General features: G+C 34.8%; 1 protein-coding gene across 3 annotated transcripts in view; it reads left to right on the forward strand.

The window, feature by feature from the left end:
* The window catches only part of NECTIN3 (nectin cell adhesion molecule 3), a 75,025-nt gene that overhangs the window by 36,282 nt on the left and 21,470 nt on the right, over positions 1-17,273 (forward strand). For all 3 annotated transcript variants that reach the window (XM_032219232.1, XM_032219233.1, XM_032219231.1), the window contains exons 2-5: positions 2,614-2,955; positions 10,999-11,295; positions 12,822-12,939; positions 15,212-15,363. In XM_032219232.1, the coding sequence (XP_032075123.1) occupies positions 2,614-2,955; positions 10,999-11,295; positions 12,822-12,939; positions 15,212-15,363 (909 nt within the window). The remainder of the gene's footprint in view (positions 1-2,613; positions 2,956-10,998; positions 11,296-12,821; positions 12,940-15,211; positions 15,364-17,273) is intronic.

Genomic DNA, 17,273 nt, shown 5'->3' on the forward strand with positions numbered 1-17,273 from the left:
CCAGGGCATTTACCAAGCTGCTCACAGCACTGGCAGCTCACCTTTGGGCAATTCCCATCTGCTACCTGGATGATATTTTGATCCAGTTCTCTGCCCTCCACGCGAGGGAGGATCTGCAGGTCACAATCCAAGTCCTTCAAGACCACAGGTTTTCAATCAATGTTGACAAAAGCCATCTGTCTCCAACCGTTTCCTCCACCTGGGAGCTATCGTAGACATGACCTCTTACAGGAGTGACAGACACAATCATTGCAATCATTGGTAAGTCGCTTCCAGAGAGAACAAATAGTGCCCCTGGGCCTCTTCTTACAGCTCCGTGGCAAAATGGTGTCCTGTTTATCCATTATTCCTGGGCATGCCTGCATGCCAAGTCCCAGCAATGGTTCATCTTGCCTTACCAAAGGTCAGGCAGGAGCAACTCACCAGCCAACATCCGAGTTTCACCTGGAGTGCTGGAGTCCTTCCAGTGATGGAAGTCCCAGGCTGTCACCGGAGGATGCCTGTTCAAGGAACCCAACTACCTGACCATCACTACAGATGCCAGCCTCTTTGGCCGGGGGGGGGGGGTCATCTCCAGTCCCTAATGACTCGGACAGTGGACCCAGGCAGACGTGGGCCAAAATTCAACTGGTTGGAATTCAGAGCAGCTCACCTGGTCCTCAAGCAATTCCAGGAAGCAGTATCAGGCCAACATGTCCTCATATTGACGGACACCGTGACCACCAAGACCCATATCAACTTCCAAGGGGGTACCCATTCTAAGCCTCTCATGCAAGAGGCCGAGCAGCTAGGCCTCTGGGTGGAGAGACACCTTCTGTCTCTTAGGGTAGAACACATTTCCAGGGTGAAAAATGTGCAGGCAAACTTGCTCAGCAGAACCACAGTGGACCACTCAGAGTGAATCTAGTTTTGCTAATATGTAGATAGTAGATAGTAACACATACATTATGTGTGCTAGTGTGCTCTTTGTAAGGATGTTTCTGGACAGTATTTGAAAACTATTTCATTGAAGTTGCATAATCAAAAGTGGTTCAGGATTTCTTGTCTGCCGTGATAACTGTTCTAGTACAAAAGTTATCTGATTGCAGTAAGACCCATGCTAGATTTAGTATTTTGTGCTTCTGGAGCTGATGAATGAAGATAAACTAGTGGAGAAACCACTTTCTGATTAGCTTTAACTGTTGACCACCATAAATCTCTGCGGCCTTAGAGGATTAGTTAAATTTATTTAAATCAGTATTTATTAGATTATAGTCCTAGGACTGTGAGCCCAATACCCTCTCAGGGTTCCACAAAATCAAAATTATTTATCATCCTATGTTAGAAAACTAATATATTAAAATGCCATCAACCAATCATGAAAAAAGTAACTGTAGAAAATATGTCAATTTTAGTTTTTAATATAGAAAATTAGATACATATAGCATATACAAACAAAAGCTCTCATTGAGGTCCTGCATAATTTTTAAAAACGAGAAGAGGTGAGACTAAAAAAATCTAACTCATAGACTTTGTATATCATGAAAGTTTACCAAATGTGCAGGTAATTAGCAATTGTTAGAACTAGCAAATTGTTAAGTTATCATTAAGTGAAAAATCATATGATTGCATTCACAGTTTTACACAGGACAAAATGTATTGTCTGCCATGGCAACAGATGACAGAGATGCTATAAACATGCTTGCAAGGTTACTTTTTCAGCACAGCTGTAACTGAACAGTCATTGTCTGAGGCAGTCACTAAGTGAAGGCTATCTGAACTTCATTATTAATTCTGTTTACGTATAAGGAATATGTCAAGGTTTGGCTGAACTTCCAATGTATACAAACTCAATCATTCCTGATATAATAAGCCATTAGTGATATTTTCACAAACCACATCTCGACCCCTAAGGCATTGATCTCTTTTTTGGGGTATATATCTAATCTCAGTTTCTGTATTCATTTTTGTGTTTGATTAGAGCAACATTTTGCTTAATAATTTGCAGTCTGTCCATGCAATATAATAGTTAAATTCAGTTGCAGACAAATGGCTTAGTGGGCTCTGGATGTTTTAATAGTGTCTCTTGTGCAAATAAGAACTTCAGATGCTCAAACACTTGCTGACACGCTGTTTTCCACACAGCTGGGCTTCCCAGTTGAGGGTTTGTCATGAGATGTTTTGTGCATAATAGGTCAGTTAGTAGAAGGGCAAAGGACGGGGTGAACTGGCTATAGAAATTGCCAAACCCTCTGACACAATGCCTGCCCCTTAAAATAGCATCTTTGCAAAGATTTGTATAGCTGCCACCCTGATCTTAAAAGAATATTGGAAACTCTGGCTATTCCTCTGGTCTATGATCTTTGCTGAACTTCTATAAACTTTCCTTTTTTTCTAGCTGTGCATAAGATTTTTTTCCCCTTATTTCTGGATGTGCATAGATTTTTGTTATTGAATAGCCACCTAACTCTCACAAAGGGAAGGAAGAAAAAGATTTAATACATCTAGTATCTAAGCAAATTGGCACATAAGACTGAAACAGGATTATCAATTAAAAGACATTATCCTACAAAAATATTTGTGGAACATATAACTTAAATAATACTTTGTCCTATTTTCCTCCTCTTTTTTTAGGTGCCTTAGCTGGACCAAGAGTTGATCCACACGTGAAAGCAGTTTGGGGAAAGAATGTTACTTTGAAGTGCATAATTGATATCAACAATGAAACTTTAACACAGATTACTTGGGAAAAGATACACGGGAAAACTATTCAAAATATTGCAGTTCATCATCCTGACCTTGGATTTTCTGTTCAAAGAGAATATGAAGGAAGAGTATTATTGAAAAACAACTCACTAACTGATTCATCTATCATCTTAATTAATGTTACCTTTTCTGATTCTGGTGAATATGTATGCAAAGCAGCTACATTCCCTCTAGGGTATTTCCAATCATCAACAATTGTAGCTGTATTGGGTAAGTCTGTTTTATATTTATTTTATAACTGTTTATCCAAAATGTTTGAAAGCCAAAAATAAAATTGACAACCTTACCATGAATCAATCAATAACATTTATTTAGTAATACAATTTAAAACAAAACAACGTGACCAAAAGCCAAAACATCTTATATTTCTAAATTTGATTTATGTGTAATAAAGATCCAGTGGAAGTACTCTCTTGAAGGAAAAGTGTAGAACAATTATTGTAGATTCAAATATATCCCTTCCAAAGCAGATATTCAGAGGCATAGATGACAGGGCAGGGAAATTTGGAAATAATTACTTTAACGGGCGTACTCAGTTCATCACACGATTTGGATCTTTTAGTGAAGGAGCACAATGATTAATATGTAGTGTCTAGAGAAGGAAGCCTCTGGTTTATTTTTTAAGAGAATTGCCAACAATTACACATTTTTTGGAAATATGAAAACAGTGAAAAATGCGGCAAGGGTCCCCCTTTCGGTGGATGTGACTATAATTTTTCAACCTTTCGGGGTGGGGGGTTGAAGAGGAAATAAAATGTATGTAGTAATTTTTTGACCATCTTTCAAATATCAATATACCTCTTCCTCTAGGAAATATGCCATATCTGAATTGTTTTTTTTCAATTGGTTTTCTGTAATAAATGAGTGTTTTTGCTATGTCTGCCTCTGTGCTAAGGCTGGGGGGCTTAGTGAGGGCAGAACTAGATCTGTGAACTCCTAGATCAAGTCAGCAAAAGAAAATAAAACCCTAAATCCTAAATTATTTTCTTGTTAAATGTCATTGCCTTTTGGATGAAAAAATGTACTTGTACTCTTTGTCCAGCGACTGCCTCAAACAATAACCATTCACAGTTACTAAGGTGATGAAAAAGTAACTTTGTGATCAGTTTATGACCTTCAGAAGCCTGGAAAGCAAAGGAAAGTGGAAATAAGATCATAAGCATAGCTGTGGTTTTACTTAGTGACCACTTTGCTTAATGACTGAAATGCAGCCCCAGTTGTTAAACGAGGACTACCCATATTCTCATCATATTATCTGAGATTTGTAAATTACAGTATCAAACATCAAAGTAAACAAACAGAGAAAGCCTTTAGGCTTCCAGTATTATTTAATAAGGTAGCTGAAATTATCTTTCAAATAATTTGAAAGGTGGTTTGAAATAGTTCTGGATAATTTTTATTGAATATTCCCTAAAACTGAGACATAATTACGTCTCTAAGTTAAAAAAAAAAGATATTTGAGAATGGCTAGAAATTAGTTATGTGGTGATCAAAGTTTCAATTAAGGGCAGGATTAACTTTAGGTAGAAGTACAAATTCTGAAGAAAAAGCAACTGTAACTCTTCTGTTTATCAAGTCTGATAATCATAACACATCAAGTGGTGTGTATTCACTCTAGATTTATATATTTTAAGAGGGTAATATCTTTTTTCTTCATGTAAATATTTGTTATATTTGCTGTATATGTAGCATTTCTATTAAGTAAATATATATGACTGTCTAATAATATCATATATGCAGGGATGGGTTGCTGCTGGCATTACTACCAGTTCGCTGCACTGCATGTGTGTGCACAGTTGGCTATAAATTGTTCAGTGTATGCACAGAACATTAAAAAAGAACTAAAAAAAAACAAGCTGGAAATGGCAGGGACGACCGGGGAATGGATTTGGGGGCATGGCCAATCTGCCATCCCGTTCGGCGACCCAGTCTCAATTTCCACAATAGTTCGTGCGAACCGGTAGCAACCCACCTCTGTATATATGACTTTGTTAATAATACCCCTCCAAAAAGGTGGCTATATTGATGTAGAGAGTAAATGCAGAGATTATTGATAGAGATATGCAGGAATTATTACTTACGACAAAAGGTCTGAAACACTTTTTAAAATCCAGAACAGTGAAATTTTGGTAACAGTTTAGACAGATACCTGTCTTAATTCACTGGGATAAAAGAAGGAAGGGTAGGATAGTACAATCATATTTGCAAGATTCTGTGATCATAGCCAACCTCAATAAAAGTAATTTTAGCCTTCATGTGAAATTTGCTTTTCCTGGTCTGCCTAGTGGTGTTCACATGGTTATCTTGTGGCAACTTTCAAGGGATAAACTTTTATTTTTAATAAGTTTCAATGAAGCATACTCTACTTTCAGAATTAATTATGATGGCAGAAGTATTCATAATGTATGACTGAAGTTCATATAATACATTTAACATAAGTCTCATCATGCACTTCTAAGTGGCTGTTGAATAAGATTTCTGTATATGTAATTACTACATGAGGAAAGTGTTTTTTTTTGTTTTCTGCCACTTTTTATTGAAATGCTAAAATAAATCTTGGTTCTCTTTCATTAAATTAAATAAATTAAAACTATATTTATGTTAAATTTTAATGTTTCTCTAATGTCATCATTATTTATATTAAATATTTTAATTATTGTATGAGATTTGTTATTGCATTTATGTCATTTGAAAGTTATTGAATAATTTTTCATTGAAGTTACAGCATTGGAAGGATAAATCTATTCTTGATTAACAGCACTAAAATGTTGATATTTATTTTCTATTAATGTTTGTATCTATTCTTTTTTTGACAACGGGACAAGAATGAATGTTTACTTCAGTCAACAAGCCTCTTGATAGATTAGGCACTGAACTATATCAACTATGGAAGTCCTCCAACAGCATCAGTCCCAACAGTCAGACCAGATGTCAAGCTTCAGCAGTTAGCTTGTGTTCCAGTTGTGACAACCTCCAGCATTTAGCAGCTCTTCAGGGGTCAGGATTCTCTTAGGGGCCAAGGAATCACTCAAGCCCTTCAGGCCATAGCAATGTTATGTGAATCAGTTTTCCTGCTGTCTTTCACCAGACTATAAGTAAAATTGAGGAGTAGCAAAGTAACAATATATAAAAAAGAATGGGTTTGTACCCGGTATAACAGAGAAGAGCCAAGGAATGTCTAACATAATGATAGTTCAAGACTGAGGTAACAGAAGAGGCACTGACTTAAGTCCAGTCTACTCAGAGAGCTTGGAAATTTCAGCCCTATGTCTCCATGAGCAAAGTAGTCTCTAGCACTGAGTTGTACAGAATATTAAATCAGCTCATAGAACAAGCAGAACCAGATGGGAAGCAGTGATCTTTACTTTCAGAAGTTTGTTGAGTAAATCCTACCTTTCTCCCTCATCTGTTTACTTGAACCTACTTTTATGTCTTTCAATATGCTCCTGGGGGGTGGGGGTAGGGTGTACTCAAACAGGCACAAGAGAACAGAGATGACAGAGAGTGTAAGAATATCTCATGCTCAGGAACCTCTGCTTTCATTGTGCTGAATAACGAGCATTTTTCAGGCTTTTTTATTAGAAAGCTATATTTGAACAAATACATGGCAACACAGGAATATAAGAACTTGTAGATATATTGCAGAAATGTTAAAAAGCCATTAGGAAAGAACTAAACTTTATTCTGCTCATTCTATGTGGGGGCCTAGAAGCTATTCACTTTGGAAGGAGAAATAATTGCTCCTTGTTTTGATACTAGGTATGATATGAGGTAGTTTGCTTTTCACTATTTGAAAGAAGTTCTTAAAACAATCAAGGAAGTTAAAGATGAGCGACATGACATATCTTGGATCAAATCCACGCAGGTTTAGAGTAAGAACAGTGTTAGTCTTCGCATGATGTCTTTGCACTGTTGGCATTTATTTGCCGTGATATTTCTTTGGTCAGCAAAGACATTGGACCTTTGCCCCAGCAAAAGTACTCCCAAGGAATGAAGTGAATTCTAAAAGAAGTATAACTGCATCAGGACAACAGCCATCCTTTCATCACCTGTGTTTAGTAATATGTACACATGAGAAGTATTTGAAAATAAATGTACTTAAATTCTTTATTGTTATTATGAATTAATTGTAATCTTTTTATTTGGTATTATTTCAAAAAATTAAGTTTCTTAGTCACCAACACTTGACGAGGTTCAACAGACCTGAAATAACATTTTCTGTTCAAATGAATTGTATTTTTCAACCATTCGTATACTCCATTTTTAGATACCTGAAACAATTATTTTCCAACTTGGACATTCAATTATTTCTATTACAGAACAGATAATGATAGATGAGCTTACTTTCGTTCTACTTTTTACTACTTACAAAACTGAATTGTTAGCATCTGTTCAGCATAGTTAAAGTAGCTAAATTTTGTGTAACTGGTGAAAACAAGATACAATATTTTTGAACTTAAACTAATAGTTGTCAGGGGCTATATAGTTTTCAATTTTTATTTTATATTTAACTAATGTTATCATTGTTCATCCAAAAATTGTATTAACATAGTGCTGGAATAGTGAGTGCTGTATTCTGTGATTTGTTCTGTTGTTAGTGTGTTGTTCTATTTATTTGCTTCATTCTGTTTTTGTTCTTTTAAATTTGGTTATTGACCGAATAAATATTACTGTATTGTTTGGCTCGCATCTATTAAAGATAACGTTGCAAATCCCTTGAAAGCTGCTAAAGCATCCTGACCATACTGTTTCATTTAGTGTCATTTTAATTACTGTGTTTCCACTTGGCCTTATTTTTGGGGAGGTCTTATAATTTTTGAGGTGCAGGAGGCGATGAGCGTGGTCACCTAATGGCTACTGCTATGTTGCAATATTTTGGGGGAGGGCTTATTTTAGCACATGCTCTCAAAAGCCCGATTGGGCTTATTATCTGGGAAGGTCTTATTTTCAGGGAAACAGGGTATATGTGTTGCTAAACATATGCTGTAGGCAAATTAAACTTAAAATACCTCTCACAAAAAAATAACAAACATTAAAAAATCAATGAATTTAAAATATTATTTTGTTTAATCCGACCATTCTGGTACAACTATTTCTTCACTGTTTTCTGATTTATAACACAATGTCAACTTCTCATGTGATTCAAAATCAAATTGTAATAGTTCAATAACCAGGTTTTCAAAGCAAGAAATTGTAGTTCTGATTTTAATACATCTAAATGACAATAGCTGCCATGATTTCAAAGATGTTACATGTTTATGTTCGGAATGGGTCCAGAGAGGAAAGTAATTAAAATAGCATTTACATATTCTATATATACTATAAAATTATTGGATTCACTTCTCTTCAAAAGTTTATCACAAAACATTGAGTTAAGTAGAACTAAATGTACTGATATAATTTCAGTGACATTTAATTTGATAGTCATTAATTTAACTCCCATTAATTCTTTACAGTAAGATTAACATTAGTAAGGTGAATATTGTATCAAAATAAATGTACCTTTGAAAGATTATTTCAGTGTTAATTTTCATTACATATTTCATACAGATGGATAAGTTAATGAAAATATTACAGCAGGCTAATGTCCTCAGAACAGCTTTGATCAAATTGCAGTTACTTAATGAGTACAGCAGCTTTAGCCTGCCAGATTTTCAAGTATATCTTGGACTTTTTCTTAACAATTCTAACTTCTTGGACTTAGACTTAATCTCCTACAATAATATATAGTAAGAATTGGACCCAAAGGCATTTACAGATTTACTCCAAATAGTATATTACAAAATATAAACAATATTGTTGTATTTCAACAAGTTTAATTATATAATTGCCAAGGGTAGCCAAGATATCACTGCCAAATAAGTGTAATTTATATTCAATGTCAACTGCCACCATGTCACCTTCTAACAGGAGAAGTTAAGAATCAAAGAATAAAGATAAGAACAATCCTTGTCAGAGTTCACAATTTAATTTGAAGGGTTGAAAGTTAAATCCAATGATGATATACAGTGGGGCAAAAAAGTATTTAGTCAGCCACCAATTGTGCAAGTTTTCCCACTTAAAAAGATGAGAGAGGCCTGTAATTGACATCATAGGTAGACCTCAACTATGAGAGACAAAATGAGAAAACAAATCCAGACAATCACGTCTGATTTGGAAAGATTTTTTTTGCAAATTATGATGGAAAATAAGTATTTGGTCACCTACAAACAAGCAAGATTTCTGGCTCTCACAGACCTGTAACAACTTCTTTAAGAGGCTCCTCTCTCCTCCACTCATTACCTGTATTAATGGCAGGTGTTTGAACTTGTTAGCGTATAAAAGATGCCTGTCCACAACCTCAAACAGTCACACCCCAAACTCCACTATGGTGAAGGCCAAAGAGCTGTCGAAGGACACCAGAAACAAAATTGTAGACCTGCACCAGGCTGGGAAGACTGAATCTGCAATAGGCAAGCAGCTTGGTGTGAAGAAATCAACTCTGGAAGCAATAATTAGAAATAGAAGACATAAAAGACCACTGATAATCTCCCTCGATCTAGGGCTCCACGCAAGATCCCACCCCGTGGGGTCAAAATGATCACAAGAACGGTGAGCAAAAATCCCAGAACCACATGGGAGGACCTAATGAAGACGTGCAGAGAGCTGGGACCAACGTACAAAGGCTACCATCAGTAACACACTACGCCGCTAGGAACTCAGATCCTGCAGTGCCAGACGTATCCCCCTGCTTAAGCCAGTACATGTCCGGGCCCGTCTGAAGTTTGCTAGAGAGCATTTGTATGATCCAGAAGAGGATTGGGAGAATGTCATATGGTCAAATGAAACCAAAATAGAACTGTTTGGTAGAAACACAACTCGTCGTGTTTGGAGGAGAGAGAATGCTGAGTTACATCCAAAGAACACCACACCTACTATGAAGCATGGGGATGGCAACATCATGGTTTGGGGCTGTTTCTCTGCAAAGGGACCAGGACGACTGATCCGTGTACAGGAAAAATGAATGGGGCCATGTATTGTGAGATTTTGAGTGCAAACCTCCTTCCATTAGCAAGGGCATTGAAGATGAAATGTGGCTGGGTCTTTCAGCATGCCAATGACCCCAAACACACCGCCTGGGCAATGAAGGAGTGGCTTCATAAGAAGCATTTCAAGGTCCTGGAGTGGCCTAGCCAGTCTCCACATCTCAACCCCATAAGAAACCTTTGGAGGGAGTTGAAAGTCTGTGTTGCCCAGCGACAGCCCCAAAACATCACTGCTCTAGAGGAGATCTGCATGGAGGAATGGGCCAGCATACCAGCAACAGTGTGTGCTAACCTTGTGAAGACTTACAGAAAACGTTTGACCTCTGTCATTGCCAACAAAGAATATATAACAACGTATTGAGATGAACTTTTGATATTGACCAAATATTTATTTTCCACTTTAATTTGCAAAAAAATTCTTTCCAAATCAGACAATGTGATTGTCTGGATTTGTTTTCTCATTTTGTCTCTCATAGTTGAGGTCTACCTATGATGTCAATTACAGGCCTCTCTCATCTTTTTAAGTGGGAGAACTTGCACAATTGGTGGCTGACTAAATACTTTTTTGCCCCACTGTAGATAACTGGCCACAGAATGAAGATACCAGATTGTAATTTAGTGAAGAAAAGAGAAATCCATGTCTTTTTAAAACACATTTCATTAATTCAATCTGGCTCATAACAGACACATTTCAATATCTAATAAAATTTGCACTACCGCATTTCCCTGAAAATAAGACAGCTTATTTTTGGGGAGGTCTTATTATTTTTGAGGTGCAGGAGGTGGCAAGCGTGGGCACCTCATGGCTGCTGCTGTGTTGCAATATTTCAGGGGAGGGCTTAGTGCATGCACTCAAAAGCCCGATTGGGCTTATTATCTGGAGAGATCTTATTTTCAGGGAAACAGTATTGATTATAGTTTATCCACAGTTATATCCATGATATCAATCATCATATGAATATTGCAAAACATTTTCCATTTTATATAAATTCAGAAGAGGATGGGTCTATTATGAATGGTATAACTTTCCATAGTCTTGCAACTAATGTTGTTAATATTTTGCCATCCATTTCTTATAAGATGGTTCATTTCTGTGGAACAGAAACTACAGTCAGAGGGGAATGTTGGGAAGCTGGAAATTGTTCCACATACTCTTATCTTGAAAAGTTTTTAAAATAGTTAAAATATTTGATTATTATTATTATTATTATTTGTATTTTTTCTGTAGTTGAACCAACTGTGAGCTTAACAAAGGGACCAAATCCTTTAATAGATGGTGCCAATCAGACAGTTGCAGCCATTTGTACTGCAGCCACTGGAAAACCAGCTGCAGAGGTTTTCTGGGAAGGTGGTCTTGGTGAAATGGAATCCACTTCAACATCGTATCCAAATGAAACAGTCACAGTGCAGAGCCAGTATAAGCTTGTTCCTACCCGCTTTGCTAGAGGAAGACGTATAGCTTGTATTGTGAGGCACCCAGCCTTGGAAAAAGAGATAAGAATGCTTTATGTGCTTGATATTCAATGTAAGTAATTATATATTAGTAGGTATATATTTTGTTTTGGTATGTACACCTACTTTTTTGGACAGACTTATACTATAATATAGGGGTCAGGTCTCACAAGTGGGTATGAGAAAAAATTTCTATATTTTTCTTGGTTTGGGATAATATATCACACATGCACATACAAACTCAAATCTGTTCTTTCATACATTTCATGAATTAGAATGATAATAGCTATTCTGATTTTCAGCTATTGTAGTTCAGAAAGGGCTTCAAGCATTGTAAGATGGAGGCTTGCATTTTAGGGCCTCGGCTTGCCCAACCCTACTTATCACTTTTCTTTCTGTAAAACTATTTCAAGTTATGAATGTTAGCATAATGTTTAATTTAATCAGCTTCAAATGGATCTGAAAGATATTGAAACATTATTATTTGATGCTTTTTTAATAAATGTTGATACTTGATGACTGCCTGGACAAGTTCCTGCAGTTTTTTTGCTAAGATTTTGGAAGTGGTTTGTTATTGCCTGCTTCCTAGGACTAAGAGAGAATACCTGGCCCAAAGTTACTGAGCTGGTGTTGTACCTAAGGTGGGACTAGAACAAACATTTTTCCAGTTCTTAGCCGAGAATCATAACTACTACATCAAACTGACTCTTTAAAACATAAACATTTAGGTTACATAAAAATAGAGTAACTTTTTAAATATGTATTTTATTATAGGCACATAAAGATGCATTGGCACTTGCTAATAATAGGGGCTATGACTAATTTGGAATTGTCTGTTTTGATATTAAACATGTTTAATGTGCTTTTGAGAATACATTTTGTTTTGGGCCTTATGAATTAATTTGCACATCAACGGCTGTCTTTTGATTCCCTAGTTATCCAAATTTTGAGATGCAATAAATCTCAAAAGAGTTCAGTTAATGAAATTGATTCAAAATGTTTGTTTAGATAAGTTATATTGTGTTTGAAAGTAACAATATGGAACATATATTATGAATGAACACAAAACTGTTTAGCATATACTGAAGATAACATATTTGTCTACAACTAATTATTTCTGCTGGATCTTGCATTGTAAAATTTTTAGTCTAATAAGTTATCAATCAAAAGAAACTTATTTCTTGTTTCCTTTCAGACTAATTTGGGGTCTGTTTCTAATATATCCATAAAACAACACAATAAAAAAAATAAAATTACTACCTGGTCCTTTTATCATGGATCTTGATAAAAACATTATCAATTTTTATCAGATTTTCTGTGCAAAAAATATCTACTTTATTCTATCTATCACGTTTTTAAAAGTTATGATTTGTTAGGAACCAACTTACATGTTTTTATCTTAGAGGTGTTGCTGCAGGTAGTTTGATATAGGCAGTTAACAGATAAAAGATTATTTTGTATTAGTAATATAAGCCTTTAAAATTATAAAATGAAGTGTTCTTCATTAAAATTGTCTGTTCTTTAGATTTTACTCTGGACTTAATTTTAAGTACTTCCATAATGGCTTATGCAACTGCATATAATTATGTATGTTTGTAGATTCTCCTGAGGTTACAGTAACTGGATATGATGGAAACTGGTATATTGGAAGAGAGAATGTCTTGCTCAGGTGTAATGCTGATGCAAATCCACTACCAATGGAGTTTACATGGAGTCGGTAAGTCATTTTTAAAATCAGTTAAATTTATCCAAATGAGATCAATTTAATAATAAGTTTATAATAGTATATTTATATCAGAATATATTGTACAGGTAATCCTCTACTTAGAGCAATTCATTTAATGACTGTTCGAATTTATAGCATCATTAAAAAAATGAATTATGACCATTCTTCAACTGTTGCAGCATCCCCATAATCAAAATTTGGATGCTTGACAACTGGCTCATATTGATGACGGTTCTAGTGCCCCAGGGTCATGTGATCCTTTTTTGTGATCTTCTGACAAATAAAGTTAATACAGACGTCAGATTCACTTAACCATGTTACTAACTTAACAACTGCAATGTTTCACAATGGTGGCAAGAAAGGTCGTAAAATTCACTTAACAGGTATCTCACTTAACATAAATTTTAAGCTCCTTTGAAGTCATAAGTTGAGGACTACTTGTTTAGAGAAAAGTATTTTGAATCTTCCAAAAATATTTAATTGGAAATAAAACTTTAGATTAAAAGGCACTTTTTCTGAGCCAGTAAATCAAAAGTGACAAATAGCGTTCACAATAGTGTTGAAATGCTGGACTAATTTTCAACAAAGTTGACATTATTACATTGCCTACATACTAAATAACTTAAATATATGTTCAATTTGAATAATTTATTTTTAAAAAGTTAAACTAATTATGTGTACCATAAATACCATGTTTAAAACAATAGATGATGTAAATTACTTTATTTTATATCCACCCTGTGTCATGTGCAGGGAACCAGAAAGTACTTTGAGAGTAGGCTAAAATAGTTTATTTCTTGTTGATCTCCTATTTACAAGAATCTTGCCAGACTAACTGCATTCTCTTGTGAACAGGCAGATAAAAGCTTCAATATTCTGGCCTCTGCCACTTTCTCCCACAGAGCAACTGCAAGTTAGGGTGACTCTTTTCTCCTCTCTGTGGTGGGTGATTCCACACGTTTGGCTTAAAGAACAAATAAAAATAAAATATTATGTATTACATTTTATTCTGGTAGCTCATACTTTATAGAAAAATGTTCATGATTCATATAGAACTAATTAAGGATTCCAAAACAGTATTTTTAGAAAATCTTGGTAATAGATGTGAACCATATATAGATCTAAAATTTCCATGTCAGGTTTAGTAGTTTGAATCTGTAGGTCTCTGATTTATATTTTCTGGTAACATCAGTGTTAAAACCTGCTTTGTGTCTTCAGTTGCCTGCCATTTTAAAATTAATGACAGTGTCACTTTAGAACATTCAAATAGTCACTTTTAGCTTCTTATCTGTTAGACAAGCAGCTCCATAGGTCCATTCAAACCTGGCTTAAGCATCTTTGTATCTCTTAGGTTGTATATACAAATATTAGCCAGGGAATAGATCGATCTATCTATCATCTATCTATCTATCCATCCATCCATCCATCCATCCATCCATCCATCCATCCATCCATCCATCTATCCATCTATCTATCATCTATCTATCTTATAGAAAAATTAGGAACTATAAAAACAGAATTAATCAAGAAACAAGTTAATAACTTAATAATATCAGAGCCCATTACAAGATTGCCTATCCCCTGGGATCCCCAGCTTTGCTGGCATAACAGATCTTGAGGGAGATTCTATAATCTGGGCACCACACTAGAAAAGGTCTGCCACTGAGGTAACACATTGTGAGCAGGGCTCTTGGGTCCAGGAATGGATGCAACTGGCACATAATTGTGCAGAAGCTCATCTAACCATGACTGCTCCTTGCTCCAAATTATGTCAGATTTCTAGGAAAGACTTGCTAGCATGTTTTCTTCTTTTTTCAATATTTGTTATATATTTTCCTATCATTTAGATAATATAGCATATACATGCATATGCTAAGTAACAGATTTCAGAATATGAAAGCTGTAAATAAATAACTATAAAGATGCTTTTTAAAATATGTAGTTTGATTTCCATTAACACACATTATGTTTTTGTATACTTTTAGGTGTTTCTTTGATACTATTTACCAATTATATATTCTAGATAACACTTCTGGAAGTGATTAAACACCTTTGTAAATAAAACTTGCTTTTCCTGTATTATTTCATGACAAACTAATGATTCTGTTGAATTCTTTTGTTAGTAGCATAAAATTCAATGGTTATAATCATTGGTTTCATGAAAGTGAAAATATTTCTGTTCTGGAAAATGAGAACAATCAGTATTCCAAATGAAATATTATTTGCAAAATGCTCATATTGCTCTAAATATTTTACAATTCAGGCTGGATGGACATTGGCCTGAGGGATTACAGCCTTCCAACAATACTTTGCATTTCAACAGTCCTTTGTCTTACAATTATACTGGAACATATATTTGTAAAGTGGCCAATTCACTTGGTCAAAAAAGTGATCAAAAGACTATTTACATATTAGGTAAGTTTTCCCCCTCCTCTTTGGTTATTATCCCCCTCCCCCTTCCTTTGCCTTACATTTTATTTTTTCTTAAATGTTATATCAGAGTATTGTCTAATATAGTTCATTTTTAAAATCATTTTTCAAGATTTGGTCTCTACTGCATAATTTTTTTCACCTAAGCCTTTCTTGTTGAAACACAAAAACAAATTTCTTTTCAGAATTTTTATTTTAAATATGCTTAATGCTTTGTCCTATATTTTATAATTGGTATTGCCTCACTAAATCACTCTTATTTTTTTGTTAAAATGCTTTATAGGAAGTAGCAGATAAACAATGCAAATAAATAATAAATTGTTATCATAGATAATTACTTAACATTTTATATATTGGCTTGAAAAACAAAACTTCCAAATTATTTATACATTAAATGGAATTGAATGCCAAAAACTCTCGTTCTTTTTGCGTGACTTAAGGTTTACTTCAATCTAATTGTGATTTTAAAAGTATGTATATTTCTACACAACAGTGAGAAAAATGGCATAATTATTGTTACAGTACTGGCACAAGAAGCAGATCACAAATAGTGTGTATACTCTTAAGTAGAAAACCAGTGTAGCATAAGGCTACTTGAAATATGAAATGGGAAATATTAGTACCAAGAGTTAATTCTGTCTTTGTTTCAGTAACTAACAAGCCAGTCTGTTTCAGTTTCAGCCCCCTACTTACAAAGATAATTGGGTGTGGAAAATGAGCATGAGCATGAAATGGGTTATTTCAAGCATTTTAGGTTCAAACCTATTTATTCTACGCTAAAACAGTATTTGGCCTTTTGCACTAAAAATAGGACTTTCAACTTCCAAACATGCAGAATTTTGCACAAAATACAAAATATTTTACATATTTAAAGAGATAATACAGTTGATCTGTATGCAAATATACAAATAATTTGAACCTATGCTAAATCTTCAAGTAAATGATTTATTTTAGATTCCAGGCAGTTGGATATGTCTCATGAAAACAGCATATGGTTCCTTCCATCATTTTTCAGCCTATCTGGAAAGTTATTTAGTGACTTCGTACATGAGCTGCAAGTTAAACAAAGAAAAATGTGTGTTGAATTTTCATCCATAAAGTCTGGATATAATTGTTCAATAACATCCTTTAAAATCTTGAACCATTTTAACATTTTTTTCCTAGTAGTTTTCCCTAGTAGTGCTCTGACAGGAATCAGCATTGAGTTGTCTATTCTATTTCCCAGTGAGACATAAGAAAAACATGAGACCACAGAAAGAATTATAGACTATTTCAAAATACGAATAAAATAATAGGAGTGAGTGAGTTTCCCTGGGTTTTAGAAGTCACTAGACTGACGCAATTTAACATCATTTTCCATTATATCAAAAAAGAGACCCATTATTGCTAAGCCAGACCTAAAAATATCATGTAGCAAATGATGCCATCAAAAACATAATTGGGCTGTAGTTCCACTCTTTACATAGCAATAATAAGGAATCAAAGAAATATGTCCCTAGATGTCTAATCCACATTGCTCTTTTAACAGCATCCCTTCTGCTGGGATGATGAAAATAAGGCTTTCACATCTGTTGAATGTTGAAAGCCAGAAGCACCCTTAATGCATGATATAATGGTTGAATCCCGTTCTATGCTTGGAAATGTCCTTAGTATTTAAAATATGGAGATAATACATTAGTGATACAAGAGCACAAATTATCAATAGAGAAAATTATTCTGTGATAATTATCTGCAAAATCAGTAAGCATTCTTTCACAAAGAAGTGGGAAATAAAAATAATGCAAGGGTACTTTTTCTGTACCTTTTTAAAAAAGCTACAATACATGAATTTAAATTTAGAAAATGTCAGTTTATTTACAGTGAGTTGGGAAGGGATCCCCCCCCCCACCTTTCTC

This window comes from Thamnophis elegans, chromosome 6, assembly GCF_009769535.1.
Source record: "Thamnophis elegans isolate rThaEle1 chromosome 6, rThaEle1.pri, whole genome shotgun sequence".
Taxonomy (NCBI): Eukaryota; Metazoa; Chordata; class Lepidosauria; order Squamata; family Colubridae; genus Thamnophis; species Thamnophis elegans.